We start from the raw sequence: 20,662 nt of genomic DNA, 5'->3' as shown, positions 1-20,662 counted from the left end.
ATTGTGCATTTGGAAAACAGTTCTAGCTATTAGCATTTATCGAGAGAAATTTCTTTATTCGCATCCTTTTAAAATATAATTTTTTCAAGCAAAATTAATGTTACATCTTTAATTCTCGAATTAAATAGAATTAACAATAACTTTATGAACAAAAAACAGAATTTTGTCACCTTTTTATTAATTAACTATTACCTTCAATTTCGTCAACAAAATATAAATAAATAAAACATTTAAAGCTCTTCCAATTATAATTACTTAAGATGCAGCGAATCGTATCATAGCTAATGAGTTTCAATGAAGAGTATAAAGCGTTGTTCTGTCTCTAAAAATATACATCAAAATAGCAATAGAGAATTCAGTCTAAAAACAACTCACAATTGGATCTCACCAAAAATACTACCAAAACATAATAATACACAAATACACAGGTGATAAACAAAAGACAAAACGTAAGTTCATTAGCCAAATAGTATTGCTAACCATTTCATTATTCCAGATAGCAAAAATGGCAGGAAAGATAAATGCAAAAGAAATTATAAGAAAAGGATGCATTGTCCTGGGCGAAATGATTGCCACAATGATCCTTGTATGGCTCGGCTGCATGGGATGTGTCTCATCTCCGAACTATAGTAATTCCCACCTACAGGCGTGTCTTACCTTTGGCTTTGTTGTATTCATTGCCATTCAATGTTTCGGCTGTATCTCTGGGGCTCACATCAATCCCGCCGTCACCTTAGCCTTCTACATATACGAAATGATGTCGCTGCCCATGGCAATTGCGTATTTCTTTGCGCAATTGATCGGCGCAGTTCTGGGCTATGGATTGCTTAAAGCTTCGTTGCCCTATGCTGATCTCTACAGCGTAAATACCCCAAGTGGCGTCTGCATCACAACTTTGGGAAAAGGCATTACCATATGGCAGGGTGTTCTTATCGAGTTCGTCATTACTAGCTTTCTAATCATGGTCTGTTGTGCAGTTTGGGATCCACGCAATGCCAAATTTGGAGATTCGGTATCATTACGCTTCGGAATTGCCGTTGGGTGTTTAGCCCTAGCTGCAGTAAGCCTTATCTCTTTTTCTGTCTCTATATCTTCCATCTAACATATATTTTCTACTAATCACAGGGACCGTTCACTGGTGCTAGCATGAATCCGGCACGAACATTTGGTCCGGCTGTGTGGAACAATTTCTGGGAGTATCATTGGATTTACTGGGTGTCTCCAATGGTATCATCAGCGCTCACAGCTTTTCTTTGGAAATATGCCTTTAAACCAACGGGTGAGAAGCCAGATGAAGATGAAGCTTAAGCAACTCAACAAATTTTTTTAATGTACAAATTTTACACCGCAATTTATAAATTTCTAGTGTTCATTCCAAAAATGTATTGTTTTTCATTAGATTAGATATTTTTGGATGTTTTTCTATTTTTTAAAGTATTTGTTAAAATTACAGACGCAAGCAAAATGTACTAAAAGGTACTACAAATATTTTAAATAAATACTCAGGGCAACCAAATATAGCAGTTGCCTGAGAATACCCATTGTAAACACAGAATATATCTGTATCTTTATCTGGGTAATTAATCTATTTCCGCAATATTATATATCAAGTAAATCCATGATAATAGATATGTTGTCTGGGTCAAATGGTATGGAAAATTTCCTTATATTTTGCATATATAGTAATTCGGAATCAAAGAACCTTCAACTCTTATCTTGCAGTAACGCTTATATAAACTTTTAAAACACGCAGATTATTTTTAATTATTTTCTACAAATTAAAAAGATAACAAGGCGCCCTCCAAAATGATATGCTCGTGATAAGAACATAGGGGAGCATTTGAATTTATCATGTCTGCTAAGATATTTGATCGCACGCTAAGCTGTGCTCTAATCCACTTGGCAACTTGTTGTATGTACTTCCCATTAAGTTCAATTTTGCCTGGCAGGCGATCCACTAATTGCAGGCGAATAAACCCAACAGGGTAGATAAATGCATCGTAATATTCATGAGTAAATATGGTATTTATATTAGCAGTTATAGTCTTAATAATTATGGAGTTAAATATAGGTCAGGCGAAGGCCTCTCGCTGTTCTCCACGCGCAGAGGTCGATAGCGTTGGCTAAAGACAAAGTGCCAGATTTGAGGCACAATGATGCAAGCCACCAACTGGCCAGACAATTGCATTAGCACAGTTTCCGGGTTTCCATTGTAGAGCGTTGGAATGAGCAGCTTGGCTGGATTCATTGTTGCCCCAGTCAGCTGTGCCTATGAATTATAATCAATTATATTGCATTGAACCTACAAATAAATCCCATTACTTACTCCTACTAAATGACATGCTGTGATCAAGCATCCAATGCGCAAGGTAACCGAGTCTAGAAAACGTCCACTGCGCACATCCCACAGAGCACACCAAGCAAAGGTCATCACTGCTGCAAGAAAGCCCTCAATGCTCAAAATCTGTACATAGGAAAGACCTTCCATGGGTTCCACTATACAGTTGCCAAGTTTGCTGGACATAATCGTGACCTGGGGTACCATTTGATGTAATAGAAAATAGCCAAATGCAGCGCCTGCAAGCTGACTGGCCACATAGAACATCATCATATGAGATCCAATATGACCGAGCAAACAGCAAGCAATCGAGACACACGGATTTGCATGAGCGCCAGATATAAATCCAAAGATATGCATAATCATCACAACGGCCATTCCTTGGATCAGACTTGCAATGAGAATTCCATGATTGTAATCCTGTTGATTTGCCGTGCAGCCAATACAGCTGAAGATCATTAATATGGCTGTTGCCGAAAATTCACTCAAACCACGCATCATGATATTATTGTTGAGCTTCATTTTTGACGCGTCCAACATTGAATTTAGCAAACAATTATAGTCTTTGAAAATATGTAAGTATGTTAACGACTTCTGTAGAGCTGTGAATAATTGAATTGAATTGAGTTTATTCTGAGATTTTTACAGAATCTGACAGGTTTTTCGCTACTGTTTTTTATTTAAATGAAATATCCCATTTTAAAACTAAAAATTGCTGTATGAAGAATGTTCGTCGAATAATTGCACTTTAGTAAGTGCTCACAATGTATTATTACTAATGTCCACAAATAAACATGAGATGATGTATATCAATTATAAAATTTAAATTTTATTATTGTACTACATCTTGGGACAAAAAAGTAACGGCTGTACATTTCAAATTGCAGCGTGACCATACCGTCAGATATACCATAATAGTTCACTCAGATGCACTTCATGAAGAAAATACCAAAAAAAGGTGAGCCTATACATTTTTACCATGCAATGCTGCCACATCGCAAAAATAAATCAGAGTGGCAATAAGCGCAATACCTGCAGACACGTATTTATTTATATTAGATGTTTTTTATATAAAAATCGACTGGGCATAAATTTGGAAGTCAACACAGTATCCAACAAGTGCAGCAAAAAGCCCAAACATGTTTGCCAATTTGAAAAACAAGCTCATCGAAGAGGTGAAAGCGTCGCCGTCCAAATTCCAACAATTTGCAAACGCAGCCCAGGCAAGAAATGAATAGGAAAAAGTGCAAAATTAATAAAAACATACACACACATAAGCAAATGTTGTGTGGTTGTTTCAATGTGTGTGTGTGAATCTGTATGTCATGTTTGTGTCCGGGCAAAAGGTGATGCACAAAACCAAGCGGCAGTCATCAAATTTGACCCATATTTTATTATATAGGTTTGGCAGCTGTGCGCACACCCAGCACCCTCGCCCACCCCTTGCACACAATCAGATTGCATGACACACACACACGTAGATAAATATAAAAGCATTTAATTGTTCCCCTTTTTTGTTGCTTTCTAGGCCGCTGTGAGCTCATCGTCCAGTTCAACAACGACGCCAAATAGCTCAGAGAATACCGATACCGGCACAAATGAGAACTTCTTTAGCATCACAGAAGAAGGTAAAGTGGTATTGATAACGACATTTAGAGTCTTATCAGTGCAAGATACTGATTTAATTACACATTCCAGATACGCCACAAAACTCTCCGTATCGCATACAAAAGCTGCCGCGCGGCGTTCGCACCTCGACACAGTCATTAAATGGTGTTGGAGGGGCTATACCGCGCACCCGCAAGCTATCTAACTCGTCCATGGCTAGCGATGTCTCCTTTCGCTTGCCCTCTTATGATGCACCAGCTGTAAGCTGAGTTTAATTTGAATCATCGGCCAATAACCAACTGTTTTTCCTATTGCAGATGTATCACTTGCAGTCGGACTTGGATGAGACGAGCAGCGAGTTTGATGACTCGGCATCGACGGCACGATTGGATGTGATTACCAAAGATCAGTTATATGATGCGTATAAAAAAATCGTTGGATCGTTATCACAAGTATCGCTGTCGCTATACGGATCTGGCGAAGAAGTACAAAGAATTGGAGCGCGACAGTAGTAAAGCACGCGTAAGCTAAAAAACCACATATATTTCTGCATTATTATTATACCTAATTTGTTTTTTAGTCTGTGCTTGTGGAGACCCAGGAAAAGGCATTGCGTCGCATTAGCGAATTGCGTGAACAATGCACACTGGAACAGCAGGCCAAAGCACATTTGGAGGAAGCGCTGCGCATCGAAATGGATGACATGAGCTGCAAGATGCAAGCCTACCAAACCAAGCTCAAGCTGCTAGGAGAGAACCCCGATAATGTGGCTGCTGCACTCAACCGCAGTCAGAATGATGGCGACAAGCTAATCGATTTGGAGGAACCAACAGTAGTAAAGGCAGTGACCACAACAAATGGTAGCCAACCCACGCATGAACATGATGAGGACATAACCAAACTACGCCAACTATTGGTTGAACATGAAGAGCAGCTGAAACAGCTGTCGCAGAATAACAAGGAAGCCAACAATACGATTGCATCGCTGCGCAAACAGGAGGAGGAAAATGTGCTCTTGCTGGCGCAAACCAAGCAGGCAATCCACACGGAGCTGGAGCATAAAGAAACGGAAGTTCGCAAGCTGCAGGATGCCGTGAAGCAACTGGAAGTTGAATTGGAGTTGGCTAATGGTCGTGAAACGCAAGCCGGCGATGTCAAGGAGCAGCTGAAGAAACTGCAAAATGCCAAACAAGAAGTCGATGCCAAACTCATTGCAGCGAATCATACTCTGAGCACTCTTAAAGGGGATCAAACGGAAAAGTCGCAGCATCTAAAGAAACTAGAATCCGAGTTGGAGCAAAAGGAAAAACAAGTACAACAACTGCAGGACAATTTGAAGCAGCAGACATGCGAGTTGCAGCAGGCAAGCACTAATGAAACGCAGCTGAAGGACATCAAGGAGCAATTGAAGCAGTTGGAGCAGGTTAAGCAAGAAACTGAAGCCAAGCTTATCACGACCGAACAATTGTTAAGTACACTGAAGAATGAGCAAGCGGAAAAAGAGCAACAAAGCGTAGCACAGCTGAAGAAATTGGAAACCGAGCTGACATTGAAGGAAACGGAAGTGCAGAAACTGCAAGATCAACTGAAGCAACAAGAAGGTGGATTGGAAGCCTCCAAGATCGAATTGGAAGCCAAACTTACTGCGGCTGAAGAGCAGCTACAAAACTTAAGTAAAGAGCACACTTCAAAGGAGCAACAGGTGACAGCGTTGGAAAAGCAGCTTCAGGCACAGCTGGAGCAGAAGGAAAACGAAACACGCCAATTGCAAGAGAAATTAGTAAAGCTTGAAGCAGAACTGGAGTCCTCTAATAGTCGTGGAGATCAACTGGAGGATACTAAGCAGCAATTGGAGCAGATACAAGACAGTAAACAGGAAATAACAGCTAAACTACAAGCCACTGAGGAGCAGTTGAGCCAGTTAAGATTGGAATACACGACAAAGGAGCAACTAGTGACTTCGCTAGAAGAAAAATTAGCGGAGACACAAAATGATTCCCAACAATGGCAAGAGAAGCTAAGCCAACTCAATAATGATCTAGCAGCATCCAATAATCGTGCATCGCATGCAGAGGAAATTAAAGAGGAACTGAAACATCTGGAAAACTCGAAGCAAGAAGCGGTAGCAAAATTAATTGCCACCGAGGAGGAGCTGAATAGTTTGAGATTAAAGTATACGACAAAGGAGCAAGAAGTGAATACGCTTGAGAAGCAACTGCAGTTGCATTTGGAGCAGAAAGAAAATGAAGCGCAGCAAACGCAAGTGAGGTTGTCGCAGCTTCAGACAGAGTTGGAATCTTCCAACAGTCGTGGATCGGAAGCCGAAGAAACCAAAGAGCAATTGAAGAAGCTAAAAAAATTAAAACAGGAGGCTGAAGCCAAACTGCTTGCTACCGAGGAAGAACTCAACAATTTGAAATTAAACCATACGACAAAGGAGAAACAACTAACCTTGCTGGAGGAGCAACTAAGCACGTTGAAAACCGACAGTGAACAGAGCTTGGAAGACTTGCGACTGCAAAATAATCAGCTTAACGAGATTGTGCAGCGCTATCAGCAAAACGAATCCACTTTAGACGAAGTGCAGGTTCAACTATTGGAAGCCAGGGAACGATTGACACAGCAAGAGCAGCGTGTGCTGGAAACTGAAAAGAGTCTAGAGCAAGAACGCGAAATGGTTGCCGTACTCAACGTGGAGAAGTCTGCGGCTGAGGAACAAACACTCAAGCTACAACATGAGCTGCAGTCATTGAATGATCAATTCACCAGCAGCACAAACTCTGAAGCAGATGCAATAGCAGCATTAAGATCACAGATCGAAGCACTGACAAGCCAACTAACTGCCGCTCAAACTGGCGTGGCAGCCAAGGAAAAGGAACTGAAGGCCAGCTCCAACAAACTCAATAAGCTGAAAAAACAGCACGAGCAGCTGCAGACAAAGCACAGCGAGCAGGCTGCCAACGTGGAACAGCTCAAGGGAGAGTCGGCTAAGGTGGAAGAGCTGCGCAATGAGAAGCAAGAATTACAATCGCGTGTCACAGTTATTCTAGAGGAGATCACCACGATGCAGGCACATCTGCAGGAAGTGCAGTCCGCGCAAACGCAATTGGAACGCGAGAAGCGTCAACTGGAAGCGCATATTGAGGCGTTGCAACAGCAGCAGCAAGACAACGATGTGCAGGGTGAGTTGTCAACGGCCAGAATTGAAGAGATCGAACGAGAGAACAGCAAATTGGCAGAACGCAACTGTCTGCTGGAGGAGCAGAATAATCACTTGCAGAAGCAGCAGGACGAACTGACAAAGATACAAAACAAAATGCAACAGGTGCTGGACGAGCATTCCAAGCTGCAGAATGCTCAAGAGATCATGGAGCACGATCATCGCACGCTGCAGGATAAATGCGATTCCTTTGAGAAGGAAAGCCTGATAGCAAAGGATGAGCTCACTTGTGTGCAGCAGGCAAAGAACGCCTTGGAATCGCAGGCGAATACTCTGCAACTGGACTTGGATGAAGCTCAACAGCAACTTTCCGAGGTGCGTGATCGACAACGTGAATTGCAACAGCAGTTGGAGGAGCAAACACAACGCTCCACTGAGCTGGAGAGTAACACTGAACAGCTGGACATTCTAAAAGCAACAGTACACAATTTACGTGAACAATTGGACTCACTAAAAGAAACGGAGCAGTCTATGCAACAGAAGATGCAAACGGCAAATGCATCGCATACAGCACAGCTGGAAACCCTCGAGGCACGTTGTAGTGCCGCCAATGGGGATGTGCAACGGCTACACGAAGCTAACGATGCACTGCAGAGAGAAATCGAAACGCTGAAGAGCTCCTCCCAGCAGCTAGCCAACTACGAACAATTGCAGATCGAAAACGAATATCTAAACAAGCATACCAAGCAGCTAGAGAAGGAATTGTCTCTAGCAACGACGACACCCAGCGAAGGCGATGATCTAAGAGAGAAACTCAAGTCGCTGCAGTGTGAACTCTACGTCCTTCAGGAGCAGGCCGAGCAACATGCAACGCAACTAATTGAAAAGGACACAGCCAGTAGTGAGGCCAAGATCGAGGTGTCACAACTCAAAGCCGCGCTTGAGGAACAGGCTTTAGAGTTGACACGTCAAAGCGAGCATGCCAGCTTTGTGAGCGAGCAAAGCGACACAGTCCAGAAGGAGCTGTTGCACGTTCAGCAGCAGCTGCAGGAACGTCAAGTGGAGCTGACGAAATCCCAAGAGCATTGTGTGCGCCTCGAAGAGCAAATTGCTAAGCATAAAGAAGACCAGCAACAGTTGCCAACAGCAACACCAACACAAATACCACTGCCCAGCGATTCGGAGCATTTGCGCAACCTCAATGAGCAATTGCAACGCGAACTGGAGGATCTCAAGTACAAGAGCACTGGCGAACAGTCAAATCTTCAGCAGGAGATTGATGAACTGCAGGCGACCAACAAGGAGATGGCAGAACGCATCAATGAGCTGGAGACACTACGCGCCGGCATTCAAGCCCAACAACTGCTGGCTAGCTTAGCTCCCAAGAATGTGCAGGATGCGGTGGCCACCGATGAGAAAGCGCTACTAGAGGCGAAGCTCAAAGAGATTATGAGCGAGGTGCAAGATGTGACGAATCGCAATATATTCTTAGAGCAGAAGTGTGAAAACTTTCTCATACTCGAGCAGTCGAACGAGCGTCTGAAGCTGCAGAACGCAAAGCTATCGCGGCAATTGGATGAAACATTGGTATAGAAAATTGATATTCCAGTGATTACATTCAAATTAATCCTATTTACTTGATGTCACAGGTATCCATGCAGCATAGCGATAGTGTGCCTGCAAACACTGAGTTCGAATATCTGCGGAACATCATGTTTCAGGTGAGAGTTAATTTCAAAGCCAAGCAAATATCTTTATAATAACAAGTAAAATACTTTCAGTACTTAACCGGTAATACGAACAATGAGACTCTGGTAAAGGTCATCTCGGCAGTGCTGAAGTTTTCGCCACAGCAAGCACAAGTTGCACTCGAAAAGGAGCACCAGCGTCGCTCACTGGTATAAAGAATTTCACTCTATTCAAATTTACATACTAAACAATTTATCTTTTCAGCTAAATAAACTGATCTAGCAAGAGTTGTTGGCACTCAACGACAACGGCAACTGGTGGCAGCCTTGCAATGATGCGCTTCTAGACTACAACAAATCAAAGCTGAACGTTTAGCCCAGGTTCACGACAAGTACCTTACCTCAATTGAGCCACAAGTTGTTTGCTGTTCTTTTGCGTCCCACTAGCTAACTGCTTCAAAGGCATTTCGATATGGAGGCATAGTTAATATAATTCGACAACATAACACATACTATACATACTAACATAGCATACAGAAGATACATTTCGGGGGGAATCCCCCAAATGTGTTCTATTGTACAGTCACGAAGCTTCTATATGTAAATTTCTATTGTAAATTTTTGAAGTTATGCTTAAATTTTGTTGCTTGATTGACACACAACATGACTTTCAACGCTTTCCATTTCCATTTTTAATGTGCAATCATTTCTACATGCAATGTGTATTCCTTTTTTTAATCAAATTAATTTTAGTTTGTAAGCTTAAAGTTGTAAAAATATCTATTGCAGTTAGCATTTAGTTTAATTCATATAATATATATAAATATATATACAATCACACAAATAAATATTTACAATTCATAAAAAAGAAGAAATTTAACGAACTGATTGCTTTCCATTTGCATCCTTCTGACAAAACGGCGCCTTCTTGTGCAGCTGATACTGTCGGCGACGCTCCGCATAGCTGCGCATCATGGCCCGCGTCATAGGAGAGAGTTGATAGTTAGGTCTGTAGCTGTGCAGCGCATCCAACGCAAAGCCGTAACCAAAACGTTGAGTACGCAATATGGCCTGGACAGCAGCCTGTTGGACGCAAGGACGTGGCACTGCCACAAGAATGCGCTTGAAGAGCGCAATGTAGATGGTAATATCGATTTGTTGACCCAGCGGCATTTGCTTCACAATCATCGATATGCTTTGCAGCAGAGCCTCCATGCGTGCATCATACTCCTCGCTCTGCATGCACAAATCACAGTAGCTGTTGGCCAGCGGCAGCAGATGTGCCTCCAGCACGCTTTTGAGGACTTGCGTCGGAGTTGCGCGACGACAGAATAGCGCAAAGGCGTAGCACAATTGATCTAGTCGACCTGCTTTTAGTTTCTCCACCAGATTCTCAATCACCTGCTGCTTGGTGGGCTCAAAGGGCTGAAAGTGGTATTGGAATCGCAGTTTGGAGATCAATGCACGATCAGCGCCTTCGGCATCTTGCACCTCGTACTTGTGACTCATGAGCAAATGCTTGATGACCGTAATTAGTGGATCGGCATGATTGTAGCCGCGTTCCTCGCGATATGGCAGCACCGTTGGAAAGTGGTTCAATACCTCGAGGACCAGTAATGTCATGTCATTCTTGTAGTGATACAGTATTTTGGCCAGCAGCAAACGTGCTGGATTCACAAAACTTTGGCCAGGCACCGTGAGACCCTTTTGCATGGCAATCAAATGCAAATGCAATCGCAGATATTTGTGTGACATTTGTGTGTTTAGTCGCTCCTTTAGTGTGAATAAGCGTTGCTCCAACACGTTCATCAATCGTGGTATAAGAGAATTGTTCTGCAACTGAATTCTTCGAACAATCAACATTAGACGCTCCAGAGCACTGACTTCTTCTATCTTAACCTCATCTGTTCCATATGCATTAATTATGACATCACAAGCGACATTTTCATCTCGATTGAAGCACTCAAAACACGAAGTCTCCAACTCCTTGAAGTTTATCATGTAATCGACCACTTTCAGCTTTAATTGCTCTACACTTTGCTGCTGCTGCGGCCGTTTACCACATTGCTTGGCAGTGGCTTTGACTTCGTTGACAACGTAGCTGAGCAGAGCCTTCGGTTCTCTAGCATTGAGCTCCTCTCCAGGTGACTGCAGTGGAATTACGATGGGTTCTAAGTCACTTCCTTCGCAGTCGGTAGCCGCAACAGGTGACATGGGTGAAGAAAATGTAGTATCGCTTGGCTGAGGATTGCTGTTGTCCACATTTTCACTTTCTAAAAGTAACTGCTTAGCTTGGGAACGTGTCAGTCGCTTTTCAACTGGTTGATACTCTAGTCTGCTGGATGAACTTGCCTTTCGCTTACGATTAATTACAGGAACCGGTTGAATCGGCTCGTCACTTTGACAGTCTGTATTCTCATCTGGCAGATTACCATCATCAATGACTAAATCACAGCCAGATCCAATGCTTTCCACATCCGATAAGTTTGCATGCATTTCTGCATTATAATGTAATGAAGGAGAGTTTGGATGTGCATCAAATGAGGACATCTGTTGATTTGTGTAGTTGAAAGATGGAGGTGAGCATTGTTGCAAATCTTCAGTATGAGCCAAAAGTTTCGGCTGTTCAACATCCGACTCAGTTAATGAATTGTTTACAGCTTCTTTAAGTGTAGATGAAAGTGTAACCTTTTCTTCTGGACAAACTGCTGGCTGTTCATCATCCCAGTCCTCCCCTGACGACTCACTTTGGTTCGAGTCCTGAAAACAGTTTGATGTAAATGATGACGAATCTTCCTTAAATTGTTCATTATCTGAATCGTCATCACTGCCAAATAGTGAACGTACACGAGTATTGTATGTTGAAGCTGAAAACACGCATTGCAAATCATCTTCTGTCGAAGATTGCTCATCTTTGGAAGTCTTATCCTCGTTTAATGTAGATTCCACTTTCATTCGATGAAGTGATGTTATAACTGTATTTTGTGGCATCCTATGTTTATTTACTGAATCCTCTTTAATCTCAACTAATGATTTTGTAAGTTGTTTAGGTTGGCAGAAAGTTAAAGATAGCTTTTCTGTAGGAACTTCTTTATCTAGTGTTTTTCCATCATAAGATTCCTTCTCATTCGCAGCTGTTGACTCCTTTTGATTGTTGTGGGCTGAAGTTTGGATGCTGCTCTGTAAAAAACTTCCTGTATCTTTGAGCAGGTGAGATGTTGCTGTGTCTACTTCATCAAGAGTTGGTTGGGTTTCATTTTGGCATGATGAAATTGTAAGCATGCTCTGAGGACGATCTTGTGTAACTTCAAGTATCGAAAACTGTCGATTATCAGCTTGTATTTCTGGAACAATTGAAGTGCTAAGAGAATTATTTGGTTTCTGGAGAATGTTTTCTTTATCAGCCAAGTTCTCATTTATTTGGCTTTGGCCGGATGTTGATGAAAAGAACCGCTGGGGAGTTTCTTCTCCACAATCAACATTTGGGTCAACGGCCTCTGCTGCAGAAGTCATTTCAAGTAAGCGCTGTTCCTCTGGATCAAGCTGAATGTCCAAAATATCACAGTTGGAGCTTTTAAACACATTTAAATTGCTAAGGAAATAAACTGCAGAATCTGCTGTGTCGACAGTTTTACAATCGTTTTCGCTTTGTTGTTTTTTCGCCGTGGATTTTGTTTTTATAACGACACGACGTTTTTTCTTCTTTGGCTTTGGTTTTATGCGTGATTTCATGCGAAATTTGGGTCTCATAGGCAGCTTAATGGGCGTTAATTCGTTGGGCGGTGGCATTATTATAGGATCAGTGCCTATATCCATGCCACCAACTGTTTCTTCCTCCGCTGGCACATCAATCTCAGCATGATCTATAATAAAATTGGCACATTGAGCAGCTGTTAACTTCTTGGTTATTACGGATTTACCTTTATTGCTGGACATCGCCAGGTTCAAGGAACTCTCGTGCAGGGCATCGAACCAGCTGCTAAAGTCAGCCTGACTGATGGTGGGAGGCGGAGTAGGTACAGGTGTTGGTGTCGCTGTTGCAGCGTTTGTTGAGCGACGCTGTAAGACAACGAGCACCATTTGCCCCATAACTTGCCAGATTTCGTTGAAAACATGCGGCGGCAAATCAGTCAACACGCTTTGATTGTGCGGCAGTATGTTGAGCAGCTCCTTGGCCATATGATGACCATAGGCCCCCAGTGTAGGCGTGGTCGGCAACTCATCTTTTACGCTGGCGCGTGAGGGTGGCCGCGAAATCGAACGTTTTAAATCTGCTGGCACTGCGGGCAGATAATCAATCTCGCGCAACACGTTGCACAAGTCAGTGCAGGTGCCCATGCTAATCGTTGATACCACATCTGGTTCTGGCTGCAGATCACCAATGGGACTTAGAGGCCTTTGACTTGAACTGCTCCACGTGAGCATATCGCTTAAAATCTGTTGCACAGATAGTGGAGCTTTGGGCTCTGGAAAACAGGTGCCCACATCGTGTTTTTTGATAAAGGATGCTGTCGTTGTGCCGCGCGTTGTGGTCATATACTTGTGCTGCGTGCCCTGATTGCGTGTGGCAACTGCTACGTTCTCGCTTTGAACCGCAATCGAACACATTTCTGGTTTCTTGGTGGGCAGCTCATTTGTTTGTGTTGTTTGCGTTGCAATTGCAGTTCCACATGTGGCCTTGCTTCGCTTGGCTGGTGGACTTTTAATCGCCGGAGCTGGAGGTATTACAATCTTACATTTCTTGCAGTACTCCTTCAGTTTGCGCACCAAATTGTGTTCACGCCGCAATAAACCACTGGCTGGCGAATCTTCGCCACCCACGCGCTGTGTTAGTTGCATGAATATGGTGACCATGTCCTTGGCATCGACTGGCAATGCACGGACTTTGAGCTGTTCTTGCAGGTTGTCGCTGTTCAATTGCTGCACATCCAGCTGCTTCTCTAGTTCGGAGCAACGTTGATTCCGTTCAGTTAGACGTCGCTCGAGCTCCTCCCGCTGCTGTTTCTCATGCTGATAGAGTTCGGTTACCTCGCCAGCGGAGCGTCGCAGATCATTCAACTGCTGCTGGTTGCCCTGCAGCTGCTTCAATTGACGCACTAACTCATCGCTGTCCGCAATGCGTTCAGCGAGCAGAGAACGTTTCTTGCTGGATTTGCGGTTGCCTGGCAAATGTAGATCAAAAGTAGCTTCATTTTGCATTTGACATGGTGGAGAACCGAGCAAAAAATCAATTTCACACAGATCCAAGTTTTCAGGCATCGCAATTTTTGTTTTGTATTTATGCTTCACGTGTTTGGTTTGTTGAGAGCGGCAAACGTTTGCATCCAATGCGTCTACGGTTGCGGCTTAGGTGACAAACGCATTTATGTTTACACAGTCAACATGCATTATAATAACTTTAGCGTCGTATTCAAACATGCAAAAAAAAACGCAACCAAATTTTATAAAAAACGATTGCAAAATAAATAAAACACGATCCGCGTTTTAACACCGGCAGAAATTACATTTCTAGTGAATGACAAAAGAGTGTGACCAAATGTAAATGACAAAGTACATCTAAAAATTGAATTTCTCATGGCAGAAATATTTTCAGCTCCATCAAAGCATTCATTACAAGCATACAATTCAAAAATTGTTAGCTAAATAGAACAGTATCATGAATATTATTAAGCATAACCAGTCTCAAAATATTTTTAAAAATTATATTCCTTTTTGAAAAAAGTTGGCAGTTTATGCAATATTTTGCAAATTTTCTTTAGCAGATTGGCAGTTTTTGCAGTCGCAGCCAACTTTGTGTTTTACCAGGGCTACTTCATCACATTGAATTATTGTGGTCTTCGTCTTGCACAGGTACGTAACTTGCGGCATTCGTATGAAAAAATTACATAATTTTCTCAAAACTTTCAAATTTTGTTAATTTAGCAGTAACCAAATCACAACCATGGCCGACAAAGTTGTTGAGAAGGCTCCCGGACGCCCCATGAAGTATCCCTATACTTTTTCGGCTAAGCTGGCCCAATTCCCAATCAAGCATTACATTAAGAACCAATGGATCTGGCGCTACTATTTCATTGCAGTGGTTGCCTGCGTTCCCGTTTTCTACAAGATCAGCAAGCTGGGTAAGTACTGCATTTTCAGTTGTGACATTTATGCAAAACTATTGTTAAATTTATTATCTATGCTTGTTTCAGCAAATTCACCCGAAAACAAGAAGGCCTGGGCTGAGAGTCAAGCTAAGGAGCATGCTGAGCACCATTAATAATAATCTGATGAGCGGCGCTGCCTATATGATTTAGTTGTTAATATTTGCATCAACATTTCAGAATCGCTTTATGTGGTTATAACATGAATATTAAAATCGGTGAATAAATGATTGAAAACGGACATGTGTTATTGTTGTTGCCAACAAAAATTGATTTTTTGTACTCGTAATAAATGTTGGGGGCATTGCTGTTTAGCCGTTCAGCCTGGCTAACGTGCGATATGTCATTCAAAGCGAAATCCAGGGCTGCGAGCAAGTATAGTTGTTCGAATGTGGCAGATTTTATTTAGTAGCCAGCTGGTTGGATTTGCCATCGTGAGCAACAAAACTTCGTAAAGCGGGTTTTGCAACAAATTTTATTCAGCAGGTAAATTAAAAAATTTAACTGAATTAATTGGTAATAAGAATAGCTACCATCACAAATAAACTCTTTTGCAAGCTATCACAATGGGCGAAGAACAGGTACAAGTTTTGCACACGAAATACATATTTCGTAGTTTAGCCTAGCATAGAAACGACTTTTTATTTGGCATGTTTACAACTTATTTTTTTATTTTTGGGATTAATTTTACAACATAATACCTTACATTTTGCTTTATGCCAGAGTTCAACGAGCAGCGCAGCGCCGAAGCAGAAGAAGCAACGACAACGCAATCGACCTAGGAACAAGCGAAATCGATTGCAAGATAACGAAATCCAGTCGCCCAACGAAAGTGCAATGCAGAAAGCTAACAGTAATCCCAATCAAAATGGAGCAGCGGACAAAAGTCGGGAGCAAGTCATGGCGGAGCGTGAGGCCAAGAAGCAGGCGAAGCTAGCTAAGAAACAAAAGACCACAACTCCGACTGCAGTTGAAACTGCGGCAGCGACAACCAAACCAGCCACAACAATCATCACAGAAGTGGAGCAGACAACGATCACAACCAAATTGACGACAACTACAACCACAACCACAAAAGATAATGTAGCAGCTGTGGCTGCAGCTACTTCAACAAAAGTCGCTTCCAGCAGCGAACTCCCAGATTCCAATACTGGGGAAAAGACGCGAGATCAAATCAAAGCTGAACGTGAAGCCAAGAAAGCAGCCAAGCAGGCTGCAAAGACTGCTAAGACCACTGGCAACAACAATGTGGACACAGTAACCCAGAAACTAAACAATCTCGAAGTGGCACCATCAACTGCTGCACCAACAGACGTGGAGAAGGTAAGTAGAACTAGAAGTTCTATAATAAAACCTCTCACAATTGCCCCACTTCCTTGCAGAAGAAACCAGCACTGAGCAAGGCAGAGCGACGTGCCATCCAGGAGGCGCAACGTGCAGCCAAAGCTCAGGGACAGACGAAGAAGACGAATGCAGCGCCAACTGCTGCTGCCAAGGCCACGGAGAAAAAATTACCAAGTGTTATTACGACGCCCGCAGCTGCCGTGAAGGAATCGAAACGAGAGAGTGAATCACCTGCCAAGTCACCGGCTAAATTGTCGCCACTGAAAACGGAACGCGAGTGCAAAGTAAAGCTGTTCAATCACTTAGTGCGCGCCAATCATGATGCCAGTTTATTCATCAACGATGCGCGTGTGCATCCCAGCATTGCCCGTCTGGGAGTGCAATATGCAGAACGCACCATTGTGGGATCAAATGCACGTTGCATTGCCTTTCTGCACGCACTGCGACAGGTTGTACAAGACTTCGAGACGCCGGCGAAGAAAGAGTTCGGACGCAGTCTCGATGGCGCGGTCAAATACCATGTGGAGCATCTGAACAAGTGTCGTCCGCTGGCCGTGTCCGTGTCCAATGCTTACAAACAGTTTAGGAATCAATTGACTCAGCTGCCCGCAGACACACCCGAAACGGAGGTAAGAACTTAACGAGCAACAACAATTTGCAATCAATTCAACTATTTCTTGTTTTTCAGTTGAAGGAACTGTTGGCGCACTTCATCGACACCTATGTGGAGAATCAAATTGGCAAGGCTGCACAAGCTATTAGTAGCTCAATGCAGGAGAAGATCACCGATGGCGATGTGTTGCTCACATTCGCCTGTTCCTCACTTATACAATACATCCTCGAGGAGGCTAAGCGTCGCAAGGTTGCCTTTCGTGTCATTGTCGTCGACTCGCGACCCTTTTGCGAGGGACAGGAGATGCTGCGTCGTCTGCATGCTCACGGCATTCCCTGCACCTATGTGCTGATTAATGCTGTGAGCTATGTGATGCCAGAGGCAACGAAGGTGCTGTTAGGCGCACATGCCTTGCTGGCCAATGGTTATGTGATGGCACGCGCTGGCACTGCACAGGTGGCTCTGATGGCCAATTGCCACAATGTGCCCGTGCTTGTTTGCTGCGAGACGCACAAGTTTAGCGAACGCTTTCAAACCGATGCTATTGTATACAACGAATTATGCGATCCCAATCAATTGGTGATGAATGCCAAATGCTGCTTGAACAATTGGCACAAGAGTCGAATGACACCGCTCAATCTGAGCTATGATATTACGCCACCCGAACTAGTTAGCGCCGTTGTCACCGAGGTAGCTATTCTGCCCTGCACCAGTGTGCCCGTCATTCTACGCATCAAACCGGAAATTGGATATTAGAAGAAGCTCCTAACTGAACAATTTAACTGCGAAAACCCGTCATAAGCCAGAACCATAACTGAAAAGGAATTTGTTGAATAAATACTTTTTTATTATACTTTGATCAAACATTTTTGCATAGTAAAGTTACGGCCTGCAAGATAAATTATTCATCTGACAAGTTGTAGTACAGGTTACGATAGTTTGTTGCTTTTTCCATGCATTCTTTTTACTAGTGGAATATGTTATACAAGTAAACATTAAAAATATGTATGCTGTTGTACTCTTTTATGTGTGTGTAGAAGTAGAAAGGCAAGAGAGCTAGCTGTTCCAAAATCGGTTTTAAAATCGACAAAATTACAATTACAAAGCACATTTAAATATGGAATGGCTAACAGTAGGAAATCATTTTCGGAAATTAAGGTTTTTATTCTCATTTTCTAATGTATTCGAGTCTAACTCTATTCAAAATCAATTTAAAAGTTGCAGGTCCAATCATATTGGAAACAGTATTGGAATTTGGTACATTTGTATAACGTTTGAAGAATGTAAAATAACAAAATTAAAATTATAGTTTTGTGCCCGACTTATGCATATAACTAGGACCAGTTGTGGGTCATGTCAGTGTCAATGGAAGCCAACAGAGGCGTTCATTAATGCACACAGAACTTAGTTGGGATGGGTCGAGTGTGCTTTTAAGCAGCTACAACTACAAATGCAACAATAAATGTAATATATTATAATATATATGTATATATATGCATATCTGTATGTTATATATGTATTTCATGCCACAGGAACACACCCAAAAACAAATCTGATCGCACTCTCACTTTCACTTCCTCTCTCGCTATGCTTCACTTCATTCACTCCATGTCATATGTTCAACAATTTACAGCTAGGATTATACTATTAGAATTGGGCTTATGGACTTTGCTTTTGCATCTGTCGGAAGCAGCCACGGCACACGGGAACCGCCTTGCCACTATCATGTCCGGGTAGTGCAACGTTCTTGTCAATGCAGCGCTCACAGAAGATATCGCCACAGCGAAAGCAATGGGTCTGCAATGCATTGAGATGTGTCATTGAAATGGGTTAGTTATATGTTAATGCGGGTGTCAATTACCTTTTTGCTGAATTGATCGAAGGGCGTGGAACAGGAGCAGGAGGTCACATTACGCATGGGTTTCCAATCGACCGCAACGGAGGAGATCTCTTCGGTCAAAGCTTGCGGGCTCGTTTGCTCGGCATTAAGCGACAGATTGGCAAACGACATATTGGTCGCCTTTAGCGGATGATCATCGTCAGCTGCTGACAATTCGCTTAGCTTCTTGTCGTAGTTGTATCTGGAAAGGAAGAGATTTATATTACATACATATTTTATGAAGTTAACAATCCCGTATTTACTTGTTGTCATTGATTTCGTTAGAGGCAGGCTCCTTGCTTGCTTTGGGATTAGCTGTAGTGGCATCTTGCAGCTTCTTGGCCGATTTGGAAATGTAATTCTTGAAGCTTGCAATACGCTTTGTCAGGTGCTGCACATGATCCTCTAGAGAGTTGCTGTGCTCCTTGCTGTCCAGTAGTAAATCACCCAATGGTTCCCGTGGATGAATGCCGCTCTCAAATCGACTATACATGCCACGCCAGAATCTAAAGAATTACACAAAGATTAACAAAACGATGAAATAATAAATGTGTTGATAGTATTACTTGATGCATTGCGGCGCCAGATTGGCCTTGATAGACTCATCAACGTTGGGTTTGTACAGCGGATTGATATACTCATTCAAGTGATTAGACATATAGCCCCACAGCGAGAATGTGCGCTCAGCCAGCTTCAGATCGAGACGATCCTTTTCACAGTTACCCACGAAAGTGCCAAACTGACACGAATGCACGTGATCATGCAGTATGAGCAGGAAACGTTCATTGAATTCAAAGGACTCGCTGCGCTGTGACATCAGTTGCCAGGTGCAGTCAAGGAACTGTGTGAATATCGGCGAAACTTCACGCGCATCCGTCTGAATGTGGCCACAGCGTTCGCTGAACTTGTGGCCAAAGGCCAACCAATCCTTCTCGATGAGCGCCTGAAAGCCTTTAATTGTGCGATAGTACGGATTCAGCATGAGCTGTGCCAGCGAACAAACTTGGGCGGTGCGATCCCAGCCATCGGAGCAGTGCACAACCACCGAGACGCCTTTATCCACAGCATTGGCAATAAAGCTGTAGAGACGAGAGAAAACATATGTGATGAGATTCGCCTCAGGGCGCAGTAGATAAAGTGCTTTCTATTTGCATACCTCGACGTGTCCAATATGGAGCGAATGTGTTTGAGCCAGCCGGATGACTCCAGGGCATTGAGGAAAGCACTCATCGTGGGCGATTTCTGTTCACAAGCCTCCAGCACCTTTTGCAGGCTGGCGCGCTGAACATGAATGTTCTCAATGCCAAGGAAATGGAATTTGATGTTCTCATAAAGGCCTCGTTCTCGTAGCCTTTGCCCGCGGCACGATTCGCCATGGCATTGATCTAAGTATTTAAACAAAGCGGTTGGAGTGCTATTTAAATATTGTTGAGCTTTTGTTTGCTACTCACGCGTGGCCGGGTATCCACCACATACATGTAGTCGGTGTTTGTGTTTGTCTTGCGAATGGCCTCCAGCATCTGCTCATCTTCCAGACAACGAGCACTGAATCCCGACAGTGGCTGGCTGCAGCGACATATGGATGCCTGTTGCATATTGAATACACAGATTAGTTTCATATCAGATTCATTAGCTTGGTCTTTCAGCTACCTTATTGTTGTGCAAATAAGTCAAAGCAGGCAAGCGGCCCTTGGAGCGAAAACGCGAGCTGCTGATGAGCATCAATGTGGTGGCTTCTTTGGGCACATAGATCTGTCGCGGATACGTGTCGCACAGTTCGTATTTCTCATTCATAGAGCATAGAGTCCAATTGTCATTTGGCACCAGCATGTGCTTAAATTCAGCGTCGAGCTTAAAGAAATCCCAGCCCGCATTCTTGACTCAGCCGC

The 20,662-nt window shown here is 43.1% G+C and overlaps 7 protein-coding genes across 8 annotated transcripts; 4 read left to right on the top strand and 3 right to left on the bottom strand.

Annotated features, from left to right (window-relative positions):
* Window positions 1-272: 272 nt before the first annotated feature.
* On the top strand, window positions 273-1,381 carry LOC133846133 (aquaporin-like). Its single transcript, XM_062280902.1, has 3 exons — window positions 273-428; window positions 497-1,060; window positions 1,126-1,381. The coding sequence occupies exons 2-3, from the start codon at window positions 506-508 to the stop codon at window positions 1,306-1,308; spliced, it is 738 nt and encodes a 245-aa protein (XP_062136886.1). The 5' UTR covers window positions 273-428; window positions 497-505; the 3' UTR covers window positions 1,309-1,381.
* Window positions 1,382-2,006: 625 nt separating this feature from the next.
* On the bottom strand, window positions 2,007-2,987 carry LOC133846132 (aquaporin-2). Its single transcript, XM_062280901.1, has 2 exons — window positions 2,327-2,987; window positions 2,007-2,269 (listed from the first exon to the last, which is right to left on the bottom strand). The coding sequence occupies exons 1-2, from the start codon at window positions 2,876-2,878 to the stop codon at window positions 2,054-2,056; spliced, it is 768 nt and encodes a 255-aa protein (XP_062136885.1). The 5' UTR covers window positions 2,879-2,987; the 3' UTR covers window positions 2,007-2,053.
* Window positions 2,988-3,339: 352 nt separating this feature from the next.
* On the top strand, window positions 3,340-9,196 carry LOC133846127 (myosin-2). Its single transcript, XM_062280892.1, is given in 9 exon segments — window positions 3,340-3,561; window positions 3,867-3,966; window positions 4,037-4,206; window positions 4,264-4,371; window positions 4,373-4,468; window positions 4,527-8,693; window positions 8,756-8,827; window positions 8,888-9,004; window positions 9,060-9,196. Coding segments are annotated over 9 exon segments (4,932 nt in total). The 5' UTR covers window positions 3,340-3,477; the 3' UTR covers window positions 9,078-9,196.
* A 225-nt stretch (window positions 9,197-9,421) lies between these two features.
* LOC133846128 (little elongation complex subunit 1) lies at window positions 9,422-14,341 on the bottom strand. The gene is made up of 2 exons (XM_062280893.1): window positions 12,715-14,341; window positions 9,422-12,657 (listed from the first exon to the last, which is right to left on the bottom strand). The coding sequence occupies exons 1-2, from the start codon at window positions 14,051-14,053 to the stop codon at window positions 9,671-9,673; spliced, it is 4,326 nt and encodes a 1,441-aa protein (XP_062136877.1). The 5' UTR covers window positions 14,054-14,341; the 3' UTR covers window positions 9,422-9,670.
* Window positions 14,342-14,489: 148 nt separating this feature from the next.
* On the top strand, window positions 14,490-15,178 carry LOC133846134 (uncharacterized). Its single transcript, XM_062280903.1, has 3 exons — window positions 14,490-14,644; window positions 14,717-14,913; window positions 14,986-15,178. Exons 2-3 carry the CDS (start codon window positions 14,736-14,738, stop codon window positions 15,051-15,053), a joined length of 246 nt encoding a protein of 81 aa, XP_062136887.1. The 5' UTR covers window positions 14,490-14,644; window positions 14,717-14,735; the 3' UTR covers window positions 15,054-15,178.
* A 103-nt stretch (window positions 15,179-15,281) lies between these two features.
* On the top strand, window positions 15,282-17,745 carry LOC133846129 (translation initiation factor eIF-2B subunit delta-like). 2 transcript variants are annotated; one of them, XM_062280895.1, is made up of 4 exons: window positions 15,282-15,423; window positions 15,661-16,260; window positions 16,320-16,910; window positions 16,970-17,745. In XM_062280895.1, exons 2-4 carry the CDS (start codon window positions 15,775-15,777, stop codon window positions 17,648-17,650), a joined length of 1,758 nt encoding a protein of 585 aa, XP_062136879.1. In that variant the 5' UTR covers window positions 15,282-15,423; window positions 15,661-15,774; the 3' UTR covers window positions 17,651-17,745. The 2 variants fall into 2 exon arrangements, with proteins under 2 accessions (XP_062136879.1, XP_062136878.1); XM_062280894.1 differs by lacking the exon at window positions 15,282-15,423 and adding an exon at window positions 15,496-15,518.
* A 92-nt stretch (window positions 17,746-17,837) lies between these two features.
* Window positions 17,838-20,654, bottom strand: LOC133846044 (myotubularin-related protein 8-like; the record flags this gene model as incomplete). Its single annotated transcript, XM_062280752.1, is given in 8 exon segments — window positions 17,838-18,691; window positions 18,756-18,975; window positions 19,037-19,279; window positions 19,340-19,852; window positions 19,930-20,107; window positions 20,110-20,158; window positions 20,225-20,359; window positions 20,424-20,654. Coding segments are annotated over 8 exon segments (1,707 nt in total), but the record flags the coding sequence as incomplete, so codon positions are not given.
* Window positions 20,655-20,662: the final 8 nt, after the last annotated feature.

Source organism: Drosophila sulfurigaster, chromosome 3, assembly GCF_023558435.1.
Source record: "Drosophila sulfurigaster albostrigata strain 15112-1811.04 chromosome 3, ASM2355843v2, whole genome shotgun sequence".
Taxonomy (NCBI): Eukaryota; Metazoa; Arthropoda; class Insecta; order Diptera; family Drosophilidae; genus Drosophila; species Drosophila sulfurigaster.
The sequence above is the reverse complement of the archived record's forward strand: the minus strand, read 5'-3'. Positions and strand labels throughout refer to the sequence as shown.